Genomic DNA, 22,366 nt, shown 5'->3' on the forward strand with positions numbered 1-22,366 from the left:
TGCCTAGAACACTCACCTGGTGCAGTATTGTTATGTCTGTTACCAAAGTGTTCCCCCGTCATCACTCTCCACCTTCCCAGTCACAGGATGTTCCAAAAATTGCTGTAAAATATGCTCACACTGATGAAAAGTAGGAGCAGTGATTCGATCATGGAAAAGGTAATTATATAAAACCTCAAAATGTTTTAGAATTACATTCATGCAGCACCTAGAATTGACCCTTTATAGCAAAGCAAAAGTTCTATTTGTGGCTCTGACATGTCTTGTTTGATAGTTAAGTTAGATTCCTACACATGGAAAATTGAAACCCCATAAAATAAAAGTTAGTTATTTATGCAAGCAGGGCCTCCGTGAATAAGTGAAGCTTATGGCCTCATTTTTGACCACTAAGCCCCAGTCCTTGCTATTGAGAATCCATGAAAATTCTGCCACCATGACTGGCCAAGGATGACCACTGGAAAAATACAAGTTAATTTTTAGAGAGTTACAATTTTTCTATAATTTGCTGTATATGACAGTAAGATTGATTATGCTTTTTATGCCATCTTCCCTAGTAGCTGCTTGAGGACTTCTTTTGGCCTTTTTCTGCAAGTTAAGTACACTGTCTTGGTCATACATAATCCTCTACAGTAAAACCCATCTGTTCCTGTTTAGAAAGTGAACTCTTACAGCTTTACTACTGACCATACAACTTGGTAATTGTGAGTTTTATGTTTCTTAGTAAATACTTTGCTTGGAAAAAATAATTGAGGAAAACCCATTGAGGGTTTCAATAAAAATCATAGCAGAACAGGGCTGAAAAGAAATCCAATAGCTTGCCTGATTCTTTCTGCTCCAGGATAAGAACAACCACCTTTATAAAAATATTTATTCTGTTATCATATTGTATCTTTCTAATACATTCTTCAATACTTCCAGTGATGGAGGCACCACAGCACAGCCTTGCCTGCAGTACACACTGCAGTACTCATCTCCTCTTCCCACTACCCTTTGGCTCACCTTGAGACAGTGTGAGCTGTAAATCCTTCACTCAGTCTGTGGATGCTTTGAAATATAATAGATGAGCCCCAAGAGTCAAGTCACACATGTGTTTTAGAACAAAACTTTCTGACTGACCTTCCTCAAAATGGTGGGTTTGCAAATCAGCATCACTGAAAATGTGGGGCTTTCTGATTTACGAAGAATCAGGAGTGAATCAAGAATCAGGATCAAGAAACATGATTTCATTTTAGCTTATGAGTGTGAGTGGAGAAAAATGTCCCCCCCCCCACAAAAGCCTTTGTACATGCCATGAAATGAATAGCCAAATGGCAACTTGCATATTTGTGCATGTTTGTGTCTGAAAACAGAACTAGTTTCCTCCAGAGACGGAGATGTTCTGTGGTTTACATGCTTCAGAAAAAGCTCTGTGAGGGATATTTCACAAAGTTTTGAAATTATCTGTCAAAATGGAACAAGATGTTCTGCTGTGTCCAGTCATTTTGACTGAAAGACACTGGAATATTACAAGTTATTGCTGCCCCTGAAAATTTCTGCCTATCCCCAGAATAAGTTTATAAAGAATTAAAGGAAGTGGATCACTATTAAAAAAATATCAAATCTCAGTTGATACATAAATAGTTAATCATTCAGAGTTAATCTGTAACCCAGGGAGAGCAGCAAACCACTGATCCTTTTTTGCTTCTTATCACACTGAGTAGTGACTGCCTTTGGACAAATGGGAATAACCTTGCCAAGATTTCCTATAAGCTGTTTCTGTGGTTTGTTACTCTAAGGGAAAAATTATACAGTGAATTAAGAGAAGAGCTCAGGCTGTGTTATGTCTTGGTGTGCTGACAAGGGGTAAAAAAAAATGTGTTGAAAGGATGCAACTGTGAGAGTGGCCTCCCCTCAAAGTTTTACATAAAACCAGACAGCCTACATTTGGGCAACTGAAGACCTGGCCACCTCGTAGCAAAGCCCAACCAGCCCTACATCTCAGCTGAGGCTTGCAATGCTGCTTCACTGCAGGCACGAGGCATCCTCAGCATCTCAGGTGTGCCTGGGGCCAGAAGGTCCCTTCTGACCAACCTCCCAGCCTGGCACTGAGAGCAAGGACCCTGGCAGAGGAAGGGCTGGGAATACAATACAGAGCCTGGCTGAGCTGGGGCAGCCCTGCAGGGTGGTGCTGCTGGCTGCTGCCTGGCTGGATTAAAACTGAGGCCCCCCTTACCACTGCCCAGATCGCCCACCAACCCCCCCAGCAGTACCCAGCTGCTAGGAGTAATAGCAGGGGAGTGGATAGGCCTAGGAGGCAGATCTCCTCCTCTTTCTCACTGTTTCTTTCTGGATTAGAAATAAAAGAATAACAAACCATCTAATTTGCTGTGTTTTACACCTAGATACCCCAGTTAATGCTGTGAATTTAATTCTAGTAACGCTCTTTGATCTGTCTCTGTTGGCAAGATTCTTACAGTCTAAACTGCAAGAGTGAATTGTCATAAAATAAGGATTCTTTTGACAGTTTTTAGCATTGCCATTTAAAGCAAATTTTTTTGGATCAATAATATAGCACTTTGTTATTTTTAGTGTAGCTGCTGAAAATCCCTGTGGTAGTCAGGCTGTTAGGAAAGATATATTTGCTTCAATATACTTTATGTCAGATTCCTGTAAAATAAGTAACTGCACCATAAGAAAGGAAAAGAGGGACTTCTATTCCCAAACAAGAGTCTGTCTTGTTGAAAGCTCTGAGCATCCACTTTGCTTTGATTGTGTATGTTCATTCTTTCCTTGATCACCTCATTAAAGATGAAGAAATGATTGATTTGCTCTACTTCGTTCTGGCCTTAACAACATTGCAAGATGTGTGAGACAAACAAAGGCTCCTCAGAAAGGAGAAGAAGGAAAATGAGAAGGAAAGAAAATACTGAAAGGTCTCCTGGCTTTGTGATTTGAAGCAAAAAATATTGATACTGACAGTTCTTCTTGTGGCAAAGCATAGACCTGCAGAAATTAAGTGTTAATTTCTCAGGAGGTTGGTCTCCTGGCTGATGTATTGGCTAACAGCAATGGAAGCCTTTCATGTTAGTCCACGTGCTCACCATGCTTGTACAGATCCTTTCTGCAGAGGGAAAGATCAAAGATCACTCTCTCAATTCAGAAAAAAATTAATCCTGGTAAAATTCCTTACATCATTGCATAACTGCTCACCTCTGCTATGGAAAGCAATGGAAACACAGGACAGCAATTTGTGCTGGTTGGTTCCCTGCTGTGAGATGAACTCATGCTCACTTGGAGGCCAAGTCCTAATCAAAGCCTCTGTTTGCTCCTCTCACTGCCCATCCCCACATTTGTTCCAGCCTCAGTGCATCCATCTCCCCACTGGCTGTGCAGGATTACAGTCCAGAGGAACAGACTGTAATCATTCACCTCTGCCTTCAGCATTTCCTAAGGGCTGCTCTGTCCCTTTGGGCTGCTGACCTTCTGGGTGTCTCCTTCCAAACAAGGAGACTCCCAAGGCCTTAGTAACAGCTGTGTGTAACATTGATTGATGAAATATCAAGAAGTCTTTAAATTTTTCTTAAGGAAGAAAGTGACACTGGAGTACTTAGTCCTAGTGAATGGAAACAAGATTAGCTTTTTGCCTCAATTTAATTTTCTGACTCTTCTCAAGGGGATGCTGCCATCTTTGCCAATTTGCATTGGGTAAGTAGTTCCCCACTGACTTTCTGGCTGGCCTGTATTATTTATGTGAACACCTCCTACTCTGTCAAACATTCCCCCACATCACATAAGCACCACATTTAATGTAGAGAAAACCCTGGGGCTAACTCCCAGGGTTAGCTAGTTTGTAGGTTTGGAAGATTAACTCAAAAGCATGAGTGATGTCTGAAATGTTGTTTCATGCATCTGAGGAAAGGAGAGAACTGCTGGGTTGACCCATCTACCATCCATGTGCAATCATCCCCTGCTCTGCTTGCCTGGGCCCAGGGGTGAGAAGGGAGCAAGGAGGAAAGGGACAGCAGGTGGGAGTGAGAATGTGCATCTGAAATGCACAGATTTAGTGGGAGTTATGGAGGGAACTGACTGACACACCTGAGAACGTTTCACCACACTACCAGCTCCAAGCTGATACAGGTTACCTTGGCTTGCATGTGTCCCTCTGGTGCTCTGAATGCTGCCAAAGAAATCAGAGAGACATGCTTGTCTCTGGACAATGGTTTTATCAGTCCCTTATGGGCAAGCAGGCCACATTTTCCATGTCCTACTGCCCTTCTCCTTGATGGGCCAAGGATGCTGGCTGGGGTGGCACCAGCCGTGGGCGCTGACCGTGCCAGAGCTCTGCCAGTGATCCAGCTCCTCAGGGGCACCAGCAGGGAGGAACTGCTGGTACTCCCACCTGTCTGACCCATCTATCAAAGGAAGGCAGCACAGGGCTTTGGTGGGACTGAGCAGGTGAGAGCCTGGCTGCTGGGTGGGGCTTTCCCAAAGCTGTGGGAAAGGCTGCTTCCACACCCTGCTCTGCTTGATTTAGATCAGGATTGATAAGGGAAGGCATCTCTTATCATCTGCTCATCAATCATACAAGGTCTCCTAATTGAAGAGAAAGTGAACAGAGCAGGTTTTCTTCACAGCTCCTGCATTCCCTTTTATATACAAAATATTTTTATGGGAGCGGGAATGTGAACTGTGGCCATTTACACAGGAAAACCAGATCCACCAGACTACTGAGTGAACCTCTCCATTGCAAATTCTCTCTGGTTTTCCTAGAAGCAAATTAAACTATCCAGCAGGAAGCAGCTAGTTAATGTGTGTAAAAGAATGGAAATCAAAAGTGCTTAGGGAAAGTGGGGACAAGTGGCACTGAGCCAGCCCCCTTACCTGGTTCTGTTCTCTGAATTTTTCATGTTCAGCACTGATGCTGTTACATGAGGATTTAGAGAGGGAATCAGTTTAGTTAGCCATTTTCTTCCAGCAGAACATCTGAAAACTCTGTTAAGATAAGTCTGCAGACAGGAGGAGTAACATGACTTTTTCTTTAATTTGAAGGCTGCAAATTTCTATTCAAGGGACTGATGTTTTACAAGGTAGTGAAGCAGCCTGATAAGCAAATTCAGGAGTCTTGCACTTGTGGAAAACAACAACAGAGCAGCTGTCGTTTTTCAGGCCCACATTACTTTTAGCAGGGTCTCTCAGGACACTCAGGCTGGTCTCCCATGGAGTATCCAAATTACTTTTGTGCTTTCATTTGCATTTCAGACAGGTCAGACTGGCATGGCTGACAGTGCTGCTGTAACAGGGCAGGGCTGTGGCTGCACTGCAGCTCAGAGGGAGCTTCCCACCTTTCCTGGGGAGAGCCTTCAGGTGGCCACCAGGCTGGGCAAGGCACGAGTCCAGAACTGCAGCGTGCATCACCACTAGTTTTCATTTTTAATTTCCATGGCAGAGTAAAACAAAGATTCCTTCTCTCTTGAAATGTCCCCTGAGCTCCTCTTGAGGGCTTCCCATGTGGATGATTAAAGAAAGCCCCAGAGACATTCACTTTCTTCCCATGATACATGTCTTGTCACAGATATTTGTTATTCGCTCATTTGCAGACACTTCCTAGCTCCTGCCTGATCTCAGCTCTCTTGTTTAGAAAGCAGGAGTTTTTGGGAATGGGAGGTTATCCCCTTATTAGAGTGACTGAGAGGGTTGTCAAACAGGTATTTTCCCCTGGAAGCTATGCAGCATTAAGCAGTCAGGTACCCCGCCAGTCACTTTCTCTCCCAGTTTTGCACATGCCTTTCAGTGAGCTTTGGGTCACAGAGAGCCATGGCTGCACAGTAGACACGTGCTCAGAATCACATCTCACCCACACCCTCACAGGACAGCTTCATCAAAACCCAGTCCTGGTGGAAACTTGTTTCTTTTCCTTTCCTTCAGATTCTATCCAGAAAACCTCAGGTAGGCTTACATGTGAAGGAAGAAAAGGAGTATAAGAGAGAAACCATTCCTTCTTCCCTGTTGTGCTCTCAGGAGTATCCATATTTTCTTCCATTAGGGCTGTCTTTTCACATGAAAATCCCTTCACCTACTTGAAAGTTTGTACAAATGCAAACACAGGACAATCCCTTTCCAGATCCTGAGGAAGTCTTCTTTCCTCCATCTTGTGACTGAGTATGATGAGACAGAGTAAGAAATTAAATCAGGGCAGGCAAACTAAAGCCCATTTGATGCCTACTCCAGAGGCTTCTGCAGGGGCTTGCTGACTCCCCTTGCAGCTGAACTGCCCAAGCTACTCCATTTCCCTCTGTCTGCACACCCTAGCTCCTGATCCTCCACAGTCACTACCTCCAGGGCCCAGCTGGGGCACTCCCTCCCTCTCCTCCTGGGCTGCAGCAGCAAAAGCCCAGCCACACTGTGATTTTAGGGTTGGTGCTCTCTGCTCTTAGCCTGGAGTTCAGTAGCAAAATGTATTTTTAGGGAGACGAAGTACTTGGCTGATCAAAGCAAGGGCTGCTATTCCAGCCCACAGCCACTCTCACAGCTGTGAGGAGCCCAGATGCTGCTGCTCCTGCCTCCCTGCCCAGGAACTGGGAGGCAGAGGCTCTGCTTGCAGGCAGTGCACCCAGGCACACACTCATGTTGACCTGCTCATCCAGGTCAGCACAATCCATGTGCTGCCAGCAGGTGATGGAAGGCTGGCACAGAGCTTTCACCTTCATGCTGTGTGCCAAAAAGGAAGCTGAAGCTGGGAAGGGCATGGTGTTTCTCAGTTGGAAAGCAACGGAGGGAAAAAAAAATCTTGGAGGCCAACTTCTTCCACACACTTTGTGTTTGAAGTGAGTCCTTTGTCTACAGATCTGTCACCCCTCTGGTTAGCTGATCACCCAGTCACGCTCTCTTTTGGCAAGGAAACCCCAGGAGCTACTTGACGGCTTCCTTCATGGGAATAAAGTTTGTTCCAGGCAGCAGTAGAGACAGTTTTTCCTTGAATTTTAAATAAAGATAATTTTTTTCTAAGTTTCCTTTAAATCCTGGTGCCAGAGGAGGGGGAAGAAGAGTTACCACAAGAACAAAAGTCAGCTTCTTGTAAAGTTCAAGCTGAGAAAGTTGAAAACCTACTAGCTTAGGCTCTGAGCTTGTGATGAAAGCTGGGAAGTATTTTTCCTGATATGGCAGATTCCAGAAATTTTTAAGGTAAAAAAAATTCTTTTATTTTTTCCAGGTCCAGCTGGTAGAAGGAAGGTAAATAATCCCTCATCCCTTAGAATACCATCTCTGGAGAGAAGGCACTTGTGAAGAGCAGCAGTCACTGGCCAGCCAGGTGCAATGCAAATGTAGGATCACAGCACCTGCTGCCCTCTTGGCTAAGCATGGGAACAGGCAGATTGCAACAGACACAGTGCCTCTGACCCTCAAATCCCATCTTTGGGAGGGCTGGAAGAAACAGGAAAGGCAGAGCAGAAGAGGCTCTGCAGATGGACAGTGCATCATCTATGGTGGTTTTGTACTGCAGAGCAGAGACTGGGAACAGCAGCACGGCCTCTCATCAGTCAGGAGAGGTTCTTTGAGGCATTTTTGTGCACATCTTCTAACTCTTCTCCAAATGGAGAGCTGTCAGGCTAAGTGAGGGCATTTGTATCCATGTGAAACATGAGTAAAGAGTGCTGAGAACTTTGTTAAAAGATGGTTCATGCCTAGACAGAAGGTCACACAAATCCCCTGCCCTCTAATTATGACATCAAGATTTTAATTTTGTGTCTTTGAAAATGTTTTCAAGGTTCAAGGGTCCTGCTGCAATAATTACCCAAAGGCATAGAATTCATGACAGTCCTGCTGGTGAAATATCTATTTTTAAGAAAAACACTGGCTCCCACTCTACCATTGACATGACCAATGAGGAGATTAGCTTCAGCTAAAATATAAACATGTGTTTGTCTGGATCTTTCTTTATGTTTGTTTTGGAAGCTTTCCCATTTAATTATAGCAGTATTCAGCTCAAGCTGTAAATGTGGACATAAAGAAAGAACTGATGAGTCATTCTTTACTGAATGCTACTTTCTAAAGTTGAAGGTCTATAGTTTGATTTTTTTATTCTAGCTATTCCACCCTCTACAGAGCTGTAATCCCTGTAAGGTATATATTGCTCAACAGCATAAATAGTCTTTGTGAGTGCAAGAAGAACCATTTGTATTCCTCTTGCACAATTTATGACTATTGCTATGGAACAGCTCAACCAAATAGCAAGCAAGTTTCTTTTCTGGAAGTTTCACGTTTGCTGCTCTTGTAAAGGATTTTGAAAGGTGGTGGATAATATTATCTTACTTTTTGGAACCAGAGAAAGGCATCTAATTGGAGCATGCCAAAAAAAAGAGTAACAAATGATGAAACAAAGAAATATCCTGTAGACCTGACAAGAACTTTGAGGAAGTTAAATAAGTAGCTTAAATTCTTGAGACATGTACAATGACTACTACTGCCTTACCCAGATAGTGTCTGTCTTATCCAGGCCATCTTAATAAAAACTTAAAAATAGAAGTTTTACCTGTGTAATTAACACTGATTGAGAGGGTAAAGATTGGGTTCAGTACAAAACAGGCCCATCAATGTTGAGAGTTGCACTTAAGCCAAATGTTATCAGGGGGAGAAATAGAAAGAAAAGAACTTATCAACAAACATATTGTGGCTGACAGCAGGTTCACAACTGACCAGCCACAAGCACTTACAGGCATCTCACCAAGCAGACAATCATTAAGCAAGGGATAGAAATAATCATAAATGGAGAGTTTGGTAAATGAACAGGTTCAGTATATCACAATACCACAGTCACATCTCTGTGGGCTGCTGCATGTGCAAAGTCTGTCCTTGTTGTCATTCTTAGTGCTTCCATTTCTGTGGTTTGTTTGGGGACATGCCTGAGACTCACATTTTCTAACTCTTGCAGCAGAGAGGACCCAAGTGCCCAGCCATCCAGAGCTTTTGGCAGTCCTGGCATTGGTAGCAACAGTGGCTGTGAGTGTCTCCTCAGACATGTGGTGACTTAAAGTGACTCTTTCACCAGGCATCATTCTGGAAAAATAATTCATGTCCTTTCCCTCCTCTTTTCTCTCTTTTAGGCTTGCCAGTGCATTAGAGAGGAGCTGCACAAGGAGAAGAATTTGCTCAGAGCAGGGACACAAAGCCAGAGGTGACCTGTGTGCTTCACTCCAACTCAGAAGGGGATGACTCAGGAACAGGCAGCCCTGAGTAGAATTGCAGCAGGTAGGAATTTACAAAAAATAGGTCCACAAAAATACATTACAGATCTTAAACCCAGAGTGTCTGCCATACTGAAGGATTAAGCTTATCAGTACAAGTAAAAAACAATTTCCTTTAAGCATTATTGCTTAATTTCAAAATTAAAAATTGTCAGCTGCAGAATTACCAACTTGTTGGTGTCTGATATACACTTTTCAATCTGCAGGCAGTGACCAGCACTGTGGGGTTTTGACTGCTGAGAACTTTCCCACTGAAGAATGAATTCATGAAGGACTGGCAAGTGCATGCTGCACACGGAGTTATACAAGTCCTTTTTGAAGGCAGAATCAGGAACAAAACTGTATTCTCTAAACTTGCTTTATAGTTGGTTGCCATTGCACAGCACTGCTTGTAACACTGCAAGTTCAAAGTTTGCATGGGAGTGAGCTGTTATTCATAATGAAAGTTTTATGTTCTTTAAAAAATCTCCTGATTTTAAGAAAAAAAATCAGTTGCTGCCTTTTAAGAAAATGACTCCAGGAAGTTCTATACATCAAATATTCACCTATGAGATCTTTGCAGTTAAAATATTGGTATTTTGTATATATAAATGCACACATACTTTTGATGAGTTTTCTAGAGTTCTACAGAATTTGAGCAGCAGTTAGCTCCTGGTTCCTCTTATTGCCACTATTATACACAAAGGAGGTTGAGAAAGAAAAACAGAACAAAAAAAAAGAAAGAAAGAATATAAAAAAGACTCTACACAGTTGAGAGCAATTGAATTTTCAAGAGACACTTGTACAGTTTGGAGTTACTGAAGCTGTACATGGTTGAAGTTCGCCTCTTTAAAAGAGCGGAAAGCTCTCCCTGCCGAGGAGCGGTGCACATCCACCAGCCCTGGGCAGGCAGAGAGCCCAGCTCGGGGGCTGCTCAGCCTCTCTTGGGCTCAGGGGCCAGCAGGTGGCTCTGGCTGCGCTGATGGACCAGAGACATCTCAGCATGTCCTGGAGTGCCAAGCTGAGGCAGAGGCTTTTGGTCAGGTGTGCAGTATCTCAGTTATATAAAAGACAGGCTTGGGGAAGTCTGGCTGGGTAATGATGACATCCAGTTTGTCCTCTTGCAAATACCAGCAGCTTTTTCTTTCTGTTTTACATCTGAAGTTAATTTTGTAGAAGTTAAGTGCTTTTATTTTCCAAACCAAGACCCTCAAGTTCATTAGCATTACTCTGCTGAGGGAGGTGAAAGGGAAAGGAGCCTTTTTTGTTGTCCAGTTTTTGCTGGCTCCTTCACTGAATCCTCCCTGTGGTGCTGTATGATTTTAGAAGACAGAGATGTCATTGTTCCTGAGGCTCCCATGCAGTGCTGCCTTGCCAAGCTTGCTCTCTCTGAGCCATGCCATTTTGGGTGGTGGCCTGGAGCCCATACCAGTTCCATAGGCAGCATGCAGGACCTGCCAGTGGCATTTCTGCTGCTCTCCAGGAAAGCACACAGCCTTAAAGCTGCAGCAGCTACCTCCTTCCCTGCTAGAAATTAATAATTTCTTTTGCTCAGGGAAAAGCCCTTTGCCTTATGCACAGACTGAAGCCACACCTTGGGGCGGCAGAGCAGGGAGTAAACAATATTTTGTCAAGGCAGTGCAAGAAGTGAGCAGCCCTGAGTTCCAGAGTGCTGCTGCATGCTGCTCACCACCTCCAAGGGCACCAGGGATGGGCAATTTAGTGAAGGGAGGTCCAAAGTGCTCCCAGCTGCATGGGAGAGAGGAACCTGGTGCCCAGGCTGTGTAAGCCCATGGGAGCTGCCTGTTTGGGATTTCTGCATGGTTTCCTCACACTGAGCAAGCCAGGTGTTCACAGCCTCTGGATGCAGATCCACACAAGCCACCAACATTATACATGCATGCAATGGTCCTGGCCAGCTGCCACATCTCATTTCTTGTGTTCTTCTCTTGCTTGAAGGAACAGGTGTCCTGATTCAATTCAAATGAGTCTGGGATAAAGCAGGGAAAATAGCAGCTCAAAGGTGTTCTCTCAAAGAGACATATATTGCATAGGAGCAGATACTCTGAAATTTTGTTCCCTGGATGTAGTTCATACTTAAAACTCTTTAACTCATGCAAATTTTTCTCCTGGCCCACATAGTGTACTACATTGGATGGCTTTGTACTGACAGGGCTGGCTGCAAAAGCAGGGTGGAAGCTCACAGGGGACCTCAGATAAGACCAAAACCTTAAGCTGGAGTCTTTTGAGATTTTTGCCAGTTTTCTCTTGAATGTTCCTTCAGCTAAAAGCAGCAGATGTTTTCCAGAAGCCAAGTTTCCTGTATGTTTTGTCCTTTTCTGATTTAAATTAGCCCTGTGAAGTTAATAGCGCTATCCTTGTATGACTTTCATAAACAGCCACACATCCCCAGACTGCATCTCCGAGCTCCAGGCACTCTGCATGGCCCTGCCAAGGTCCTCTGCTGCCAGCCTGAACCAGCAGCTGCCTGGGGCAAGCTGAGGGGCAGAAACTCCAGCAAGATTAGCCCAGAGACCGTGTCTTGTGGTCAGCCCGTGGTCCAAGGCTGACTAAACCTTCTCCAAGCTCCCTGGGAGCACTGGCACCCCTCTGTGGAGACTCACTGCCCACAGACAGGGCCAGGGACACCTCAGGGTGGGCATTTCTCACAGCTGCAGGATGCCAGGCCCAGCTCACCTGCAGATGCCCCCTCCAGCTTTGGTGTGTGGGGTCAAGCCCCATGGCTGCATCATGCTGATTGCCACGTGGGACAAAGGAGTTCATCTCTGCTTGGGGCTTGCAAAACTCCACCTGAGGCAACAGTTTGATGAGATATGCTTAAGAGATTTAACATCCTTCCAGCCTAAATCTCTATGGACATCAATAGCTGTGGATTAAATACTGAAATGGTACAGAGCTGCCATCATGAAATGCATAAGTGATGAGTGTTACCACTATCAGGTGACAACAGTCCTGAACAGCTTTTATCTCCCTAGACAAAGACTCCATTACACAACAGAAAAAACTTTCCCAAACAGACAGTACAGCCCCAAATAGCTATGATCTTACCTGTCCTACAGACAGATACCCTTAATGCCCACCAGCCTCTGTGGACTAAGCTTATCTTACATGGATAAAACCATGTTGAAAGAAAAGCTGTAGTGAGAAAGCAGAAGAGGTGAACAGCAAAGTCTTTGTTAACTGTATTTTGCTGTCTGTCTAACAAACACTAAGGAAAAAGGGTTTAAATGCTGTTAGCAGTTCTAGTGGCAGCATTTGTATCCAAGTGCCAGCATTGCATTGGACAAACCTCAGATCCCTGGCACTTCAGAAAAATTTTAAAGGAAAAAAAACGGACCAAAAAAAATCCTTTACATGTGACCTTTAAGGTCCTTTCAGCAAAAGCAAATTATTCTAATGCTCAGAAACTGGTATTTTCTATTACTGTTTCCCTTCTTGTAATGTCACCTCCTGCCATTTCTGTGGTTAGATTTTCTTCATCCTCTGCCCTGTGGAGGTGCCAGCCGTGCTGGGGGGCAGCAGCTGAGATGTGATGCATGAAGAATATGAAGAATTATAGTGAGCACAGCAGCAGAAAGGATTTGAGCATTGGATTGCAAACTGCAGCTGGCAACAGTGGGATGAGGACTAGAGCAGGTGGACAGAAAAGTCGTCCTCTGTTGCACAAAGCAATGGATTTTAGCCTGGGTTGAACAGACAGACTCAACTTCCTTGAAGCAGCAGGACCTGGGGCTTGGTGAAACAGAGAGGAAATGTGAAGAGCAGTGTAGATGAGAGGCAAGACAGAGCACTGTGCCCCTAGTAGAATTCAGCTGGCTTCACTTGTCTCCCCCAGGTCAATAATTTAGGCAACAGAGCCTGCTCCATCACCTCCATCACTGTAAAAGTCATTATAAATAACCCCTTTTAAGCCTTCTCTGGTGAGCTTCTGACAGAGCAGCAGTGAGGGTTTGCTGCCTGACAAGTTCTCAGGCCTCCAAAGGGCAGGAAGGTGGCAGAGCAGGGACAGCTGAAGGTGCTTATGTGGGGGTTTCTGGCAGGGATTTTGTGGGCACATCACTCTGAGGGAGCACAGAGGTCACCAAGCTATTTGGAGGAGAATGGATGAAGAAAGTTTATTCAGCATTTTGACATTAAGCGATGTGGCAAAGACTCAAGAAACTTCTTGGCCAAGTCCAACATCACTGCAGAATCTGTGTTTGCTTGCATGGACTTAATGTGAACTTTGTGAGGTGCTTCAGCTTTGTCTCCGAGGCACTCGCTGTGCAGGAGGGACAGAGCACGGATCAAGGTGGGGCTGTGCCCTACTCCCTGCACAAGCTGCCAGGAGAGCATCAGCTACAGCTCCACAGCTCCCCTCCACTGTGGCTGGGCTCCGGCATGTGCTCAGCTTAGGAAAATGTTTCTTCTTGCTGTGATGGCAATAAACAGAGCACTGCTAGAGCCTCGTGGTGATGGATGCCTGCATGTCCACTCAGTGCTGAAGGACAAGCACAACACAATTCCTTTCATCCTGATTTCATCTTTCTGGGTAAATAGCAGCCCATGTTTAGTGGGATGCCAGGATGACTAATTCTGCTGGGGACTTCCAAGCACAAGCTTACTGCAGCTTGACAGAAGAATCTAGAAAGAAGAGCTGACTTTTGTGCTTGGGGGCATAGACAGTGTCACAGGTACTTGTCAGAAGCATAGAGAACTGGAGGAAAGAAAATGCAGTTTCTGCCATAAGCCTGAAGCAATCCTATACTGCCCACATAATGGGGTTTTTTTTTTCTGCTTGGTTATTGAACAGTTATTGAGCTGCGCCTACCTTGTAAACCCCCTTCTGCTTTGCTACATTATTTGCTCTTTCACTCTCCCTATGATAATACTGAAGATAGTAGGCAGCACTTCCCAGTCCATCTGTGCAATTCCCTCTTCTTGCTGTTTCATTTTCAGACTGCTCCTTGGGCTGATTCCCAAGCCAGTCCTCAGGAAGGTCACCAGGGTCTCTCACATCCCCATGTGTCCCTACTGTGGGCTTCCCACTCCTTTACCCTCCTCCCAGTGCCTCCAGCCTCTGCTGTCTTTGCTCAGAAAGCTGCTGTGGGGCTGGAAGGCAGCGGGGAGTGGTGAGGGTTCAGCAGGGTGATGATGCAGCCCAAACATTTTTCACTTTGGATCTTGCCTCAGATTTTGGTTAGTCCTGCAGTAGATGCCAGATGCCAAGTCACTCCATTGGATTGTGTATATAGGGCAACAAAGCTTTTCCTCTACAGCCTGCTTTAGCTTAACTCCAAAAGAGCAGGAGCAAAACCAGCCATGAACTGCTCTTGCTGTGCAGAGCAGGGCTGGCTGTGTCCATCACTCAGCAGGGGTGCCTGTCTGCACAAGCCATGCTGCTGGCAGGGATGGGTAACTGGGATGTTCAGGGAACAACAGACACAGGATTGTCCAGAGAATGGCTGGTGAGAGCTGCTGCAGAGCAGCCAGTGCCATGGGTACAACAGCACAGGGCTGCCAGGGCTCAGTGGCAAGAGCTGCTCTGCTCTCATGATCTCCCTGCACAGATGGTACCATGGTGGACAGGGATTCTGTTCTTTACCACAGATGCAAAGATTAGGATTCCCAAAATGTAGGTGTGTACAGTCAGGACATTTAAGCACCTGTATGATATGCACTCTCATCACACAGGTGCATGTGATGCACACAAAAAGAAAAAAAAACAAGTGATGCTTCTGTGGGGTGCACAAAAATATGAACTTGGGAGGGATCTGCTGGGAATTGACACAGTAGTCATGCTGTAGTCTCATATCAGGAAAATGACTTCTCTTATTCAACAAATGGACTTGGTGCAAATTGAGAGAAAAAATGGATGTTACACATTAATAAGACACGGAGACAGATTTTATTTTGAACCAAAAGTTAAAATTTATTTGGAATATCAATATACCCCCAAAAATAAAAATAAAAACTTCCTTTTATGTAATGAAATAGCCATTTGAAAATGGTAAAATAAAGATATTTATCATACTATTCTCTTCTAGTTATTGTACACATATTAAGGTTGTTTTTCTTTTTCTGAATATAAATCTAGCTTGAGCTTTAAGGCTCCAAAAAGCCTAAAGCATGTAGTGGCCCTTTTGAGAAAGCAGATAAGTCAATCAGAGCTGCATTTTTTCAGCAGACAGGCCTGTTTGAAGCTGTCCAGGACTGGACAGAAGGGAGATTTCTCAGGAAGGTCACTGTTTCAGGGAAGTATTATTTTATGCCCATTGGGAAATACACTCTAACCTCTCTTCATGCAGCATTTTACATTATGATGTCCTGGGGAGGGCCCTGGTTACCCTTAGCTGTCAAGTTAATGTGCAGATCCAATCTTATTTGTGTTGGTACAGTTGATTCAATTTAAGAAATCAAATCCTACCCTGTGGTGTTTGCTCTGCTAGAAATTAAGTCAGTAACAAGACCCTGGTCCTGCCTTTACCCCTGTAAGCAAAAGCCTGTGTATGTGCACTGCCTGCAAGGGAGCGTTCATGATAGCAGGATCAGGGACTTGTCCTTTCGCTTGCTTTTAATAAAATAAATGGAATGGAAAACGTATTGAAATAAAACCGTGGAAACCCACTGATAATTCTGAGTTACAAATCTTCCCTTGTAGAAGGCTCATTGATGCTGGGCTGGAAAATATGACTGAAGACCCACGTCAGAGCTGAGTAATGCCCCAGAGGGTTCATATCACCACTAAGCAAAAAGGGAATTTAGGTCTTACATCACCCTCTGCAACTGGGCTCCAGTGGGCTGAAGCAAAGCTACCCAAAGTCATTGGACATCTCACCAACAATCTCACTTTAAGCAGGCATTGGAACAAGTCCTGAACTTATGCAGTATGGTCTGAAATATGGATTTCTTCCTTGATCAAAGCCATCTTCATTACTTTATGTCTGTGTTTATGGTTCCTATACAAAGATGCTGTACTTCTGCTTCCGGTTCGGAAGTAGACAACAGGCTACAACTCCTAGAGATATTACAACACCACTGCATTGCATCTGGCACTGCTTACAAAGGCTGCTATTTCATGGTCACAGTAATTGGTTTCTTATGCTCTGTTGCCTGAAATCACCTGAATGTTGCCTGAATCCTAAGGTACCATTGTTTTCAACTAAAATGTCCCAAGTTTTTACTTTCAGATGAAAAAATAAAGTACACCCAGGACTTGAACAAGTTATCAAACCATGGATGTTCCTCCAAACAAATCCACAGACCCACCTTGGCACTCAGGGAGCAACTGCCTAATTAACTTCTGCAGGAGGGACCCCTACATGGAAACTTCATTCCACCAGCCACCCCATCCTGAGCACTTGGCACTGTGCAGCCCACCCTCCTTCCACACTGCCTTTCCTCATCTTGGAAGGGAGTGAGTGCTCACCCTGGAAATACTTTGTCCTGGGATATGGAATAGATCTCCCTCCGTGTCTCTCCTGCAACTTGTGTGCAATATTTCATTCCTGCTACCCTGCCTGACTCCTTTTGCACACTTTGGCCCTTATCTTGCAAAAACCCCAAATCATTTTACTGTGAGATGCTGGTGAGAGGTCTCTTTTGGAGCCAGCTGCTCCTAGTTGGGTGTCATCAGTGAGCCCAGACATAAATCATCTGTGACTGAGTTACACAAAAGGTCTGTAAGAATCAGGGGTTTCCTTCTCATCACAGGCATGGTTTAAGGAGGCTGCAGAATTATCCAAGTTTTTGTTCTTTCACTAACTAGTTTAAAATATTTTCCTTAAAGTGTTCACTACACAGAAGTAGTTTTAAGGAAGAGCCAAATTCTGCTGGCAGCTGCCTAAGCATAAATCCATACTGACCTTTCTGGTTTTATTTCAGTACATTGCATTAATGCATCAAAACATAAAACACAGACTTTGACCCTGGTAGAGTGACCTCATCAACAGTGGAACTTTCCTGACTTTAACAGTGGATCCCATAACAGTATTTCTAGCATGTCTCACAGCTGTCACAGGTCCTATAATCCTTGGTAAATTTATATAAAATCTGAGTTCCCCATGGCATGTGTGAACACAACAGAATGACAGATTTCTTTAAAATAACTAGGGAAAAAAAGAGTTCTGGTACTGGACAGAAAAATCTGAAAATATGACTCCAAGACCCAAGCCAGGGGAAATAAGTAGGACCCAATTAGCTCTGTTTGTATCTTGTGGCTCAAAGGTTGGAACAGCAGGAGTACTGTTGTGGTGTCATTACATGACAAGCTCAGTGTTTAAGAATTTGCAAGTGGATTAAATGTGATGTCTAAATATGATGCATGTATGTTTCAGGGGAAGAAAAGTAAGAAAAACAGTGTCAGCTGTAGCATGTATGTTTCAGGGGAAGAAAAGTAAGAAAAACAGTGTCAGCTGTATTTTGTATTTTTGTCAAATTCTTTAATGGCAGTTAGACCATTTGGCTCCAGTGGAAAACCTCAGAGGAAAAGCCTGCTGGTACAGTAGGGCCATAGGACCTTGTAAATGTGTGTGTGATGTTCTAATTTCCTGAAGCAAATGGCAGTGTCACAGCCAGCTCCCAGTGTGACAACAAATGCTCCCTAATTTGTCACAGTACCTTACATGTCTGATCCTGCTGCCACATCCCTACAAGTGTCCTTGTCTGCAGCCCAGTCACCTGCCAGCATGCCCCCTGCATTTGGTGCTCAGCTTCCCCTGCACACCAGGGGTGCATCTGCACTGCCTGCTGAGGAGGTCACTCGGGCTGGTGACTGCACTGGAGCTGCTTCCCAGGCAGCAGAGAAGCTGCAGCAGGGCAGCTGCCTCCCCCACAGCCAGCCTTGTCTGGGAGGGCACTGGGCATGGGAACGGTGCAGAGGCACCCATGAGGGCTTTGGGAGATGGGGAAAGAGCAGGTGAATTTCTTGCTCTGCTGAAATCAGTGTTGGCATTGCCAGCATTGCCATCCAGGACCTAGAAATATGGGGGTTTAATCCTATGCAATTAAGGAAAACAGAGTATGAAAGAGGGGTGATTGCTGTTTGCAACCCACCCTGTTTCATGCCTGTGTTAAAGTTGGGCAGCAAGTCCTTGCCAGGCTGTGATGTCACTTGCCATCAATAATGGTTTTCAGTCATGAGCCATAAGCCTCAAATTTGCAGGAGATATGCAGGGCTCCTTCCCCTCTGCTCAGATAAAGGCAGTCAGGCACACTGGCTCTGTTCAAAGCACAGCAAAGCCTCCACTGACTTCAGAGAGTCCAAGAGGTCTGCTCCAGCTTCAGCTCCAGACACTGGACCACTTCCAGCCCCTCTTGCTCTGTCTGAGAGACTTAAGACACATGGGACTGAGGCTCTAAATGGCACAATGGTGGGCTCCTACTAACACTTTATCAGCTAATTGCAGTTAACTTTAATTTTGCCTTTTCCACTCTTTACTGGTCTTCTTAACCTGCTTTTTAGCCAGGGCAAAATTAAACATGAGGAAAAAGGCTTATTTAGCGTTATAATTATCTACTCCCAAGCTGTATAACAAAATGCTTTACACATTTAATTGGTTTTGTCTAATATTTCCATGTATACAGTAGTCCTATTAATGAGTATCATAGCTTCATTACTGCATATCACATTTTGCGATGGTTTGTACCATAAAATAATGTCAGCACATCAATAACTTAAATAACACAAATGTAAACTCATTTTCTGCTTTTTATAATTACGATTTGAGCCTGAAAAGGCCTTTGATTTGTAAGACCATTCACATAATATGGAATGTAATTTTATTTGTTTTTCTTTTGTATATAATGAGACACCGAAAGCCCTTGTCATCTCTTAACAGGATACTAAAGCAGCTCTGTTTCATGAATGACAGCACAATTAAAGCTAAAAATAATAATTAAAGAAACCCCTTTGTACTGTACAATCTCAAATTAAAGCAAGAAAGATAATGACAATCTTTTGCATTAGCCAGGAAATGTGATTCTCTGCCACTGGGCTGTTTTTTCTTGTTGACAATTCACAGAATGTGTATATGGGTGTAGTTATAGGTGTGTGTATATTCTATGCAGAACAGCAGTCCCTATTTTGTTGATCTAGTTCTTCTAATTGTTTAGTTAAACTACCTAGCTGTTACAATTTAGAATACTACATTAACACATTTAACATCAAATTTACATACTTGCGTCTTTGAAATACTAGGAACTTTTACACATTTTATTTGGCTTTGTAAGGACTGGAATATCACAGATAATGCAATCTACTTGTCTTTGAAAGAATATGGCTGTTCTCAACTAACTCTCTAAGGTTCAGAGTGAAATACATTTCTGTTTACATCTGTAGCTGACTTCAGAGAAGAGTGTCTTCTTAAGCGGTCAGTCTGATGTTACAGTACAGATTCTGCAGAGATATATTTATTTAATGAAAGATCACTCTCTCTGGACTTTAGAGTCAAGCTGTTGCAGCAAAATTACTTCATTTAGACTAATTTTTTTCCTACACAAATCTCAAGAAAAACCTGTTCCAGGTATGTTTTGTAGTAGTATCTCCACATGACCAGAGGAGGGCACTTTGAACATCTTTGCACTGCCCAGGAGGCAGATGCAGAAGCACAGTGATACCCAATGTCACACAGTCCTGCCACCTCTCCCGACTCAGGCAGGCATCCTTGTGTCTGCAAAAACACAGAATCCAGATTGTACCACAGGGCTCTGTTCTGAAAACAGTGGGCAGATAAATCACTCTCTTCTCGCTAACTGCGATTTCTCCCAATTTCCCCCGTTTAATTCGGTGTTGCTGCGGGCTAAATTAAGAGCAATGAATAATTCCTAAAAATCATGTGAGGGGAGTTGTCTCCCTCTCCTTTCTGAACATCCCTCCGCTATTAGCCCCTGGTAATTTAGCAAATATTGATTGATTTAACCCTCTATGACTTATCCTGCTGCAGAAATTCCTTGCCTTTAACTGAAAAATGCACTTGGAAATGCACTCTCTGAGATATGTATTGCAACAGTGCATCTTTTCACATTAAACTCTTGTAAAAATACTGCTCCTTTCCACCTTCTGAGGGAGGTCACTCTGTATCCCAGATCTGCTCTCCTGGCAGAGTACATAGCAGAGAAATCAATCTCTTCTCTTTTCCATACATAACCACAGTGTGGAGTTCAGCCAGTTTCCATGCAGGAAACATCTTTTTGGGCTTCATTTTGGCTGAAGGTATTAACCTTCTATGGAAAAAATTTTAATTCTGCAATCTTGTTGTTATTATAGACAGATTTTTTTGTCACCTCTGCTTTTTTTTTTGTTGTTGTTGTTTAATGCAGAGAAATTATTAGAAAGTATTTAGAAACCTTTTTTCTTTTTCTAAATAGAAGTCTCTCCTCCACCTTGGGGAAACACACTGCTTATTTAATGTACTTTTTACTCCCCCCTTAACATTATTCCATTTCTCTTTTCTTCACTCTTCTTTTCTTTCTTTTTCTTGAATTTTCTCTTCTTTTCTCCTTCTTTTCTAGAGCAGAGAGGTACAAGAAGGAAGTTGTCTTTCATCAGCAGTCCTTTGAGATAGAGTAGAATTCAGTGAGTCCTCACCATGATAGGATCATAAACTTACTGGGTTAAACCAAGCTAACTTTCCCTAAGCTGCCAAGTTTTAGCTGCACCATACATATATGTGTTTCCTTGTGCCTTTTTTTTTTTTCTTATAATTTTGTTTTTTTCTTGATGACCCTGAGCTATGGCTTCTCGTTTCTACCTCTAGTCAACCTTCCTTTCTTTTCTGGTTTTGCCGATATAGGCTTCAAAGAAAAAATGGCAGAAGAGCACAAAGTAGCTGAGGTACATGAGAGAGGACCAGATGATGTTCTGCACGTGGGAATGGCACTGGCCATGCTGCATCCAGGAGAAGACCAGGTAATTGATCACGCAACCGATCAACATCTGAGTGATCTGCGACAGGGTGATGAACATGGCGAACTTGCGCGAGACCCTGAAGCCGGCGGCCCGCAAGGCATAGTAGGAGTACATGACGGCGTGCACCCCGTAGTTCATGGTCATGAACCAGCCCCCGCCAGCCACCATGTCCTTGTACGAGTACCAAGAGTAAAGTAACACTGTAATGTGATGGTACCAGTGCAAGAAGATGAGCTTCTGCTTCCTAAGAATAATGAATATTGTATCACCTGTAATGAAAGCAAAACACACACACAAAACAAAAAAAAAAAAGGGGGGGGGGGAGGAAATGAGAAACATATCAAACAATTCCATAATTAACGCAGTGCTCTCTTGCCTTTGCTGCTGCTGGAGTATACACTACTTTAGAGCATGAAAACCACCTCAGCTCTAGATCTGAAAGCCTGTCTGAGAGCCAGTTTGGCTCCTAATCCCTATGCAATCTTTAGCAAACCAATGCATTGACATTTTCCTGTATGGATAACCCCATCTGAAAACTCCGTGAGTGTTCTTGGTAGCCTTTTGCTGCAAACATTATCCACAAAAGTCTGGGGTGAGGTAGGTGGGTGTAGGTGTATCGTCTCTTACTGTGAGACTGCCTATTATGTACTGTGACTGGAAGAGAAATGCAGCTTGACAGAGAGCAGAAAACCTAGAGGAAGCAGCACACTGTCCTCTGGCTCAAATGTCTAAGTGCAAACTGAACCTAGTTAAAATTGGTAGAGCCTTTTGAGGTAATACACAAAAAAGCTGTTGCATATGCAACTTACCATACTGAAAGAGATGCTTCCAGGAAGAAATGTGGGTTATGTTGAAACATTCCTTTTCTGCAAATCAATCTTACTATTGTATAAAAGTTAGTATCATTCATCTTGCTTGCTTTTTTTTCTTCCATCTGCTTCTCATATTGCAATCTCAATTAGATTTATGGATATATATGTATGCTACTTGTTTTCCACTATTACACACACAGTGTTTCCAAAAGGATCCCTGAGATTTGAACCCAGGACTTAGTTTGGTGTGTAAATATCCCGGGAAATCTAAGTCCTGAATATTAGTCATGGATGGAAGCAAAACTGCACTGTCTTCTCAAGGTCTGCAATAAACCGTAACACTGCTGTTCACTTCATTAACTGCATGATGTTGACTCATATTTTAATAAGTAATCATATGTTCAATTTATTGTTGCTGTGCAGTTCTAGCTGATGTTCCCCATTTT

General features: G+C 43.6%; 1 protein-coding gene across 1 annotated transcript in view; it reads right to left on the reverse strand.

Annotated features, from left to right (window-relative positions):
• Nucleotides 1–15,106: 15,106 nt before the first annotated feature.
• The window catches only part of ELOVL6 (ELOVL fatty acid elongase 6), a 78,766-nt gene continuing 71,506 nt past the window's right edge, over nt 15,107–22,366 (reverse strand). The window contains exon 4 of the mRNA XM_063156489.1: nt 15,107–21,377. Coding sequence (XP_063012559.1) covers nt 20,953–21,377 — 425 coding nt within the window. The 3' untranslated portion in view covers nt 15,107–20,952. The remainder of the gene's footprint in view (nt 21,378–22,366) is intronic.

This window comes from Melospiza melodia, chromosome 5, assembly GCF_035770615.1.
Source record: "Melospiza melodia melodia isolate bMelMel2 chromosome 5, bMelMel2.pri, whole genome shotgun sequence".
NCBI lineage: Eukaryota > Metazoa > Chordata > Aves > Passeriformes > Passerellidae > Melospiza > Melospiza melodia.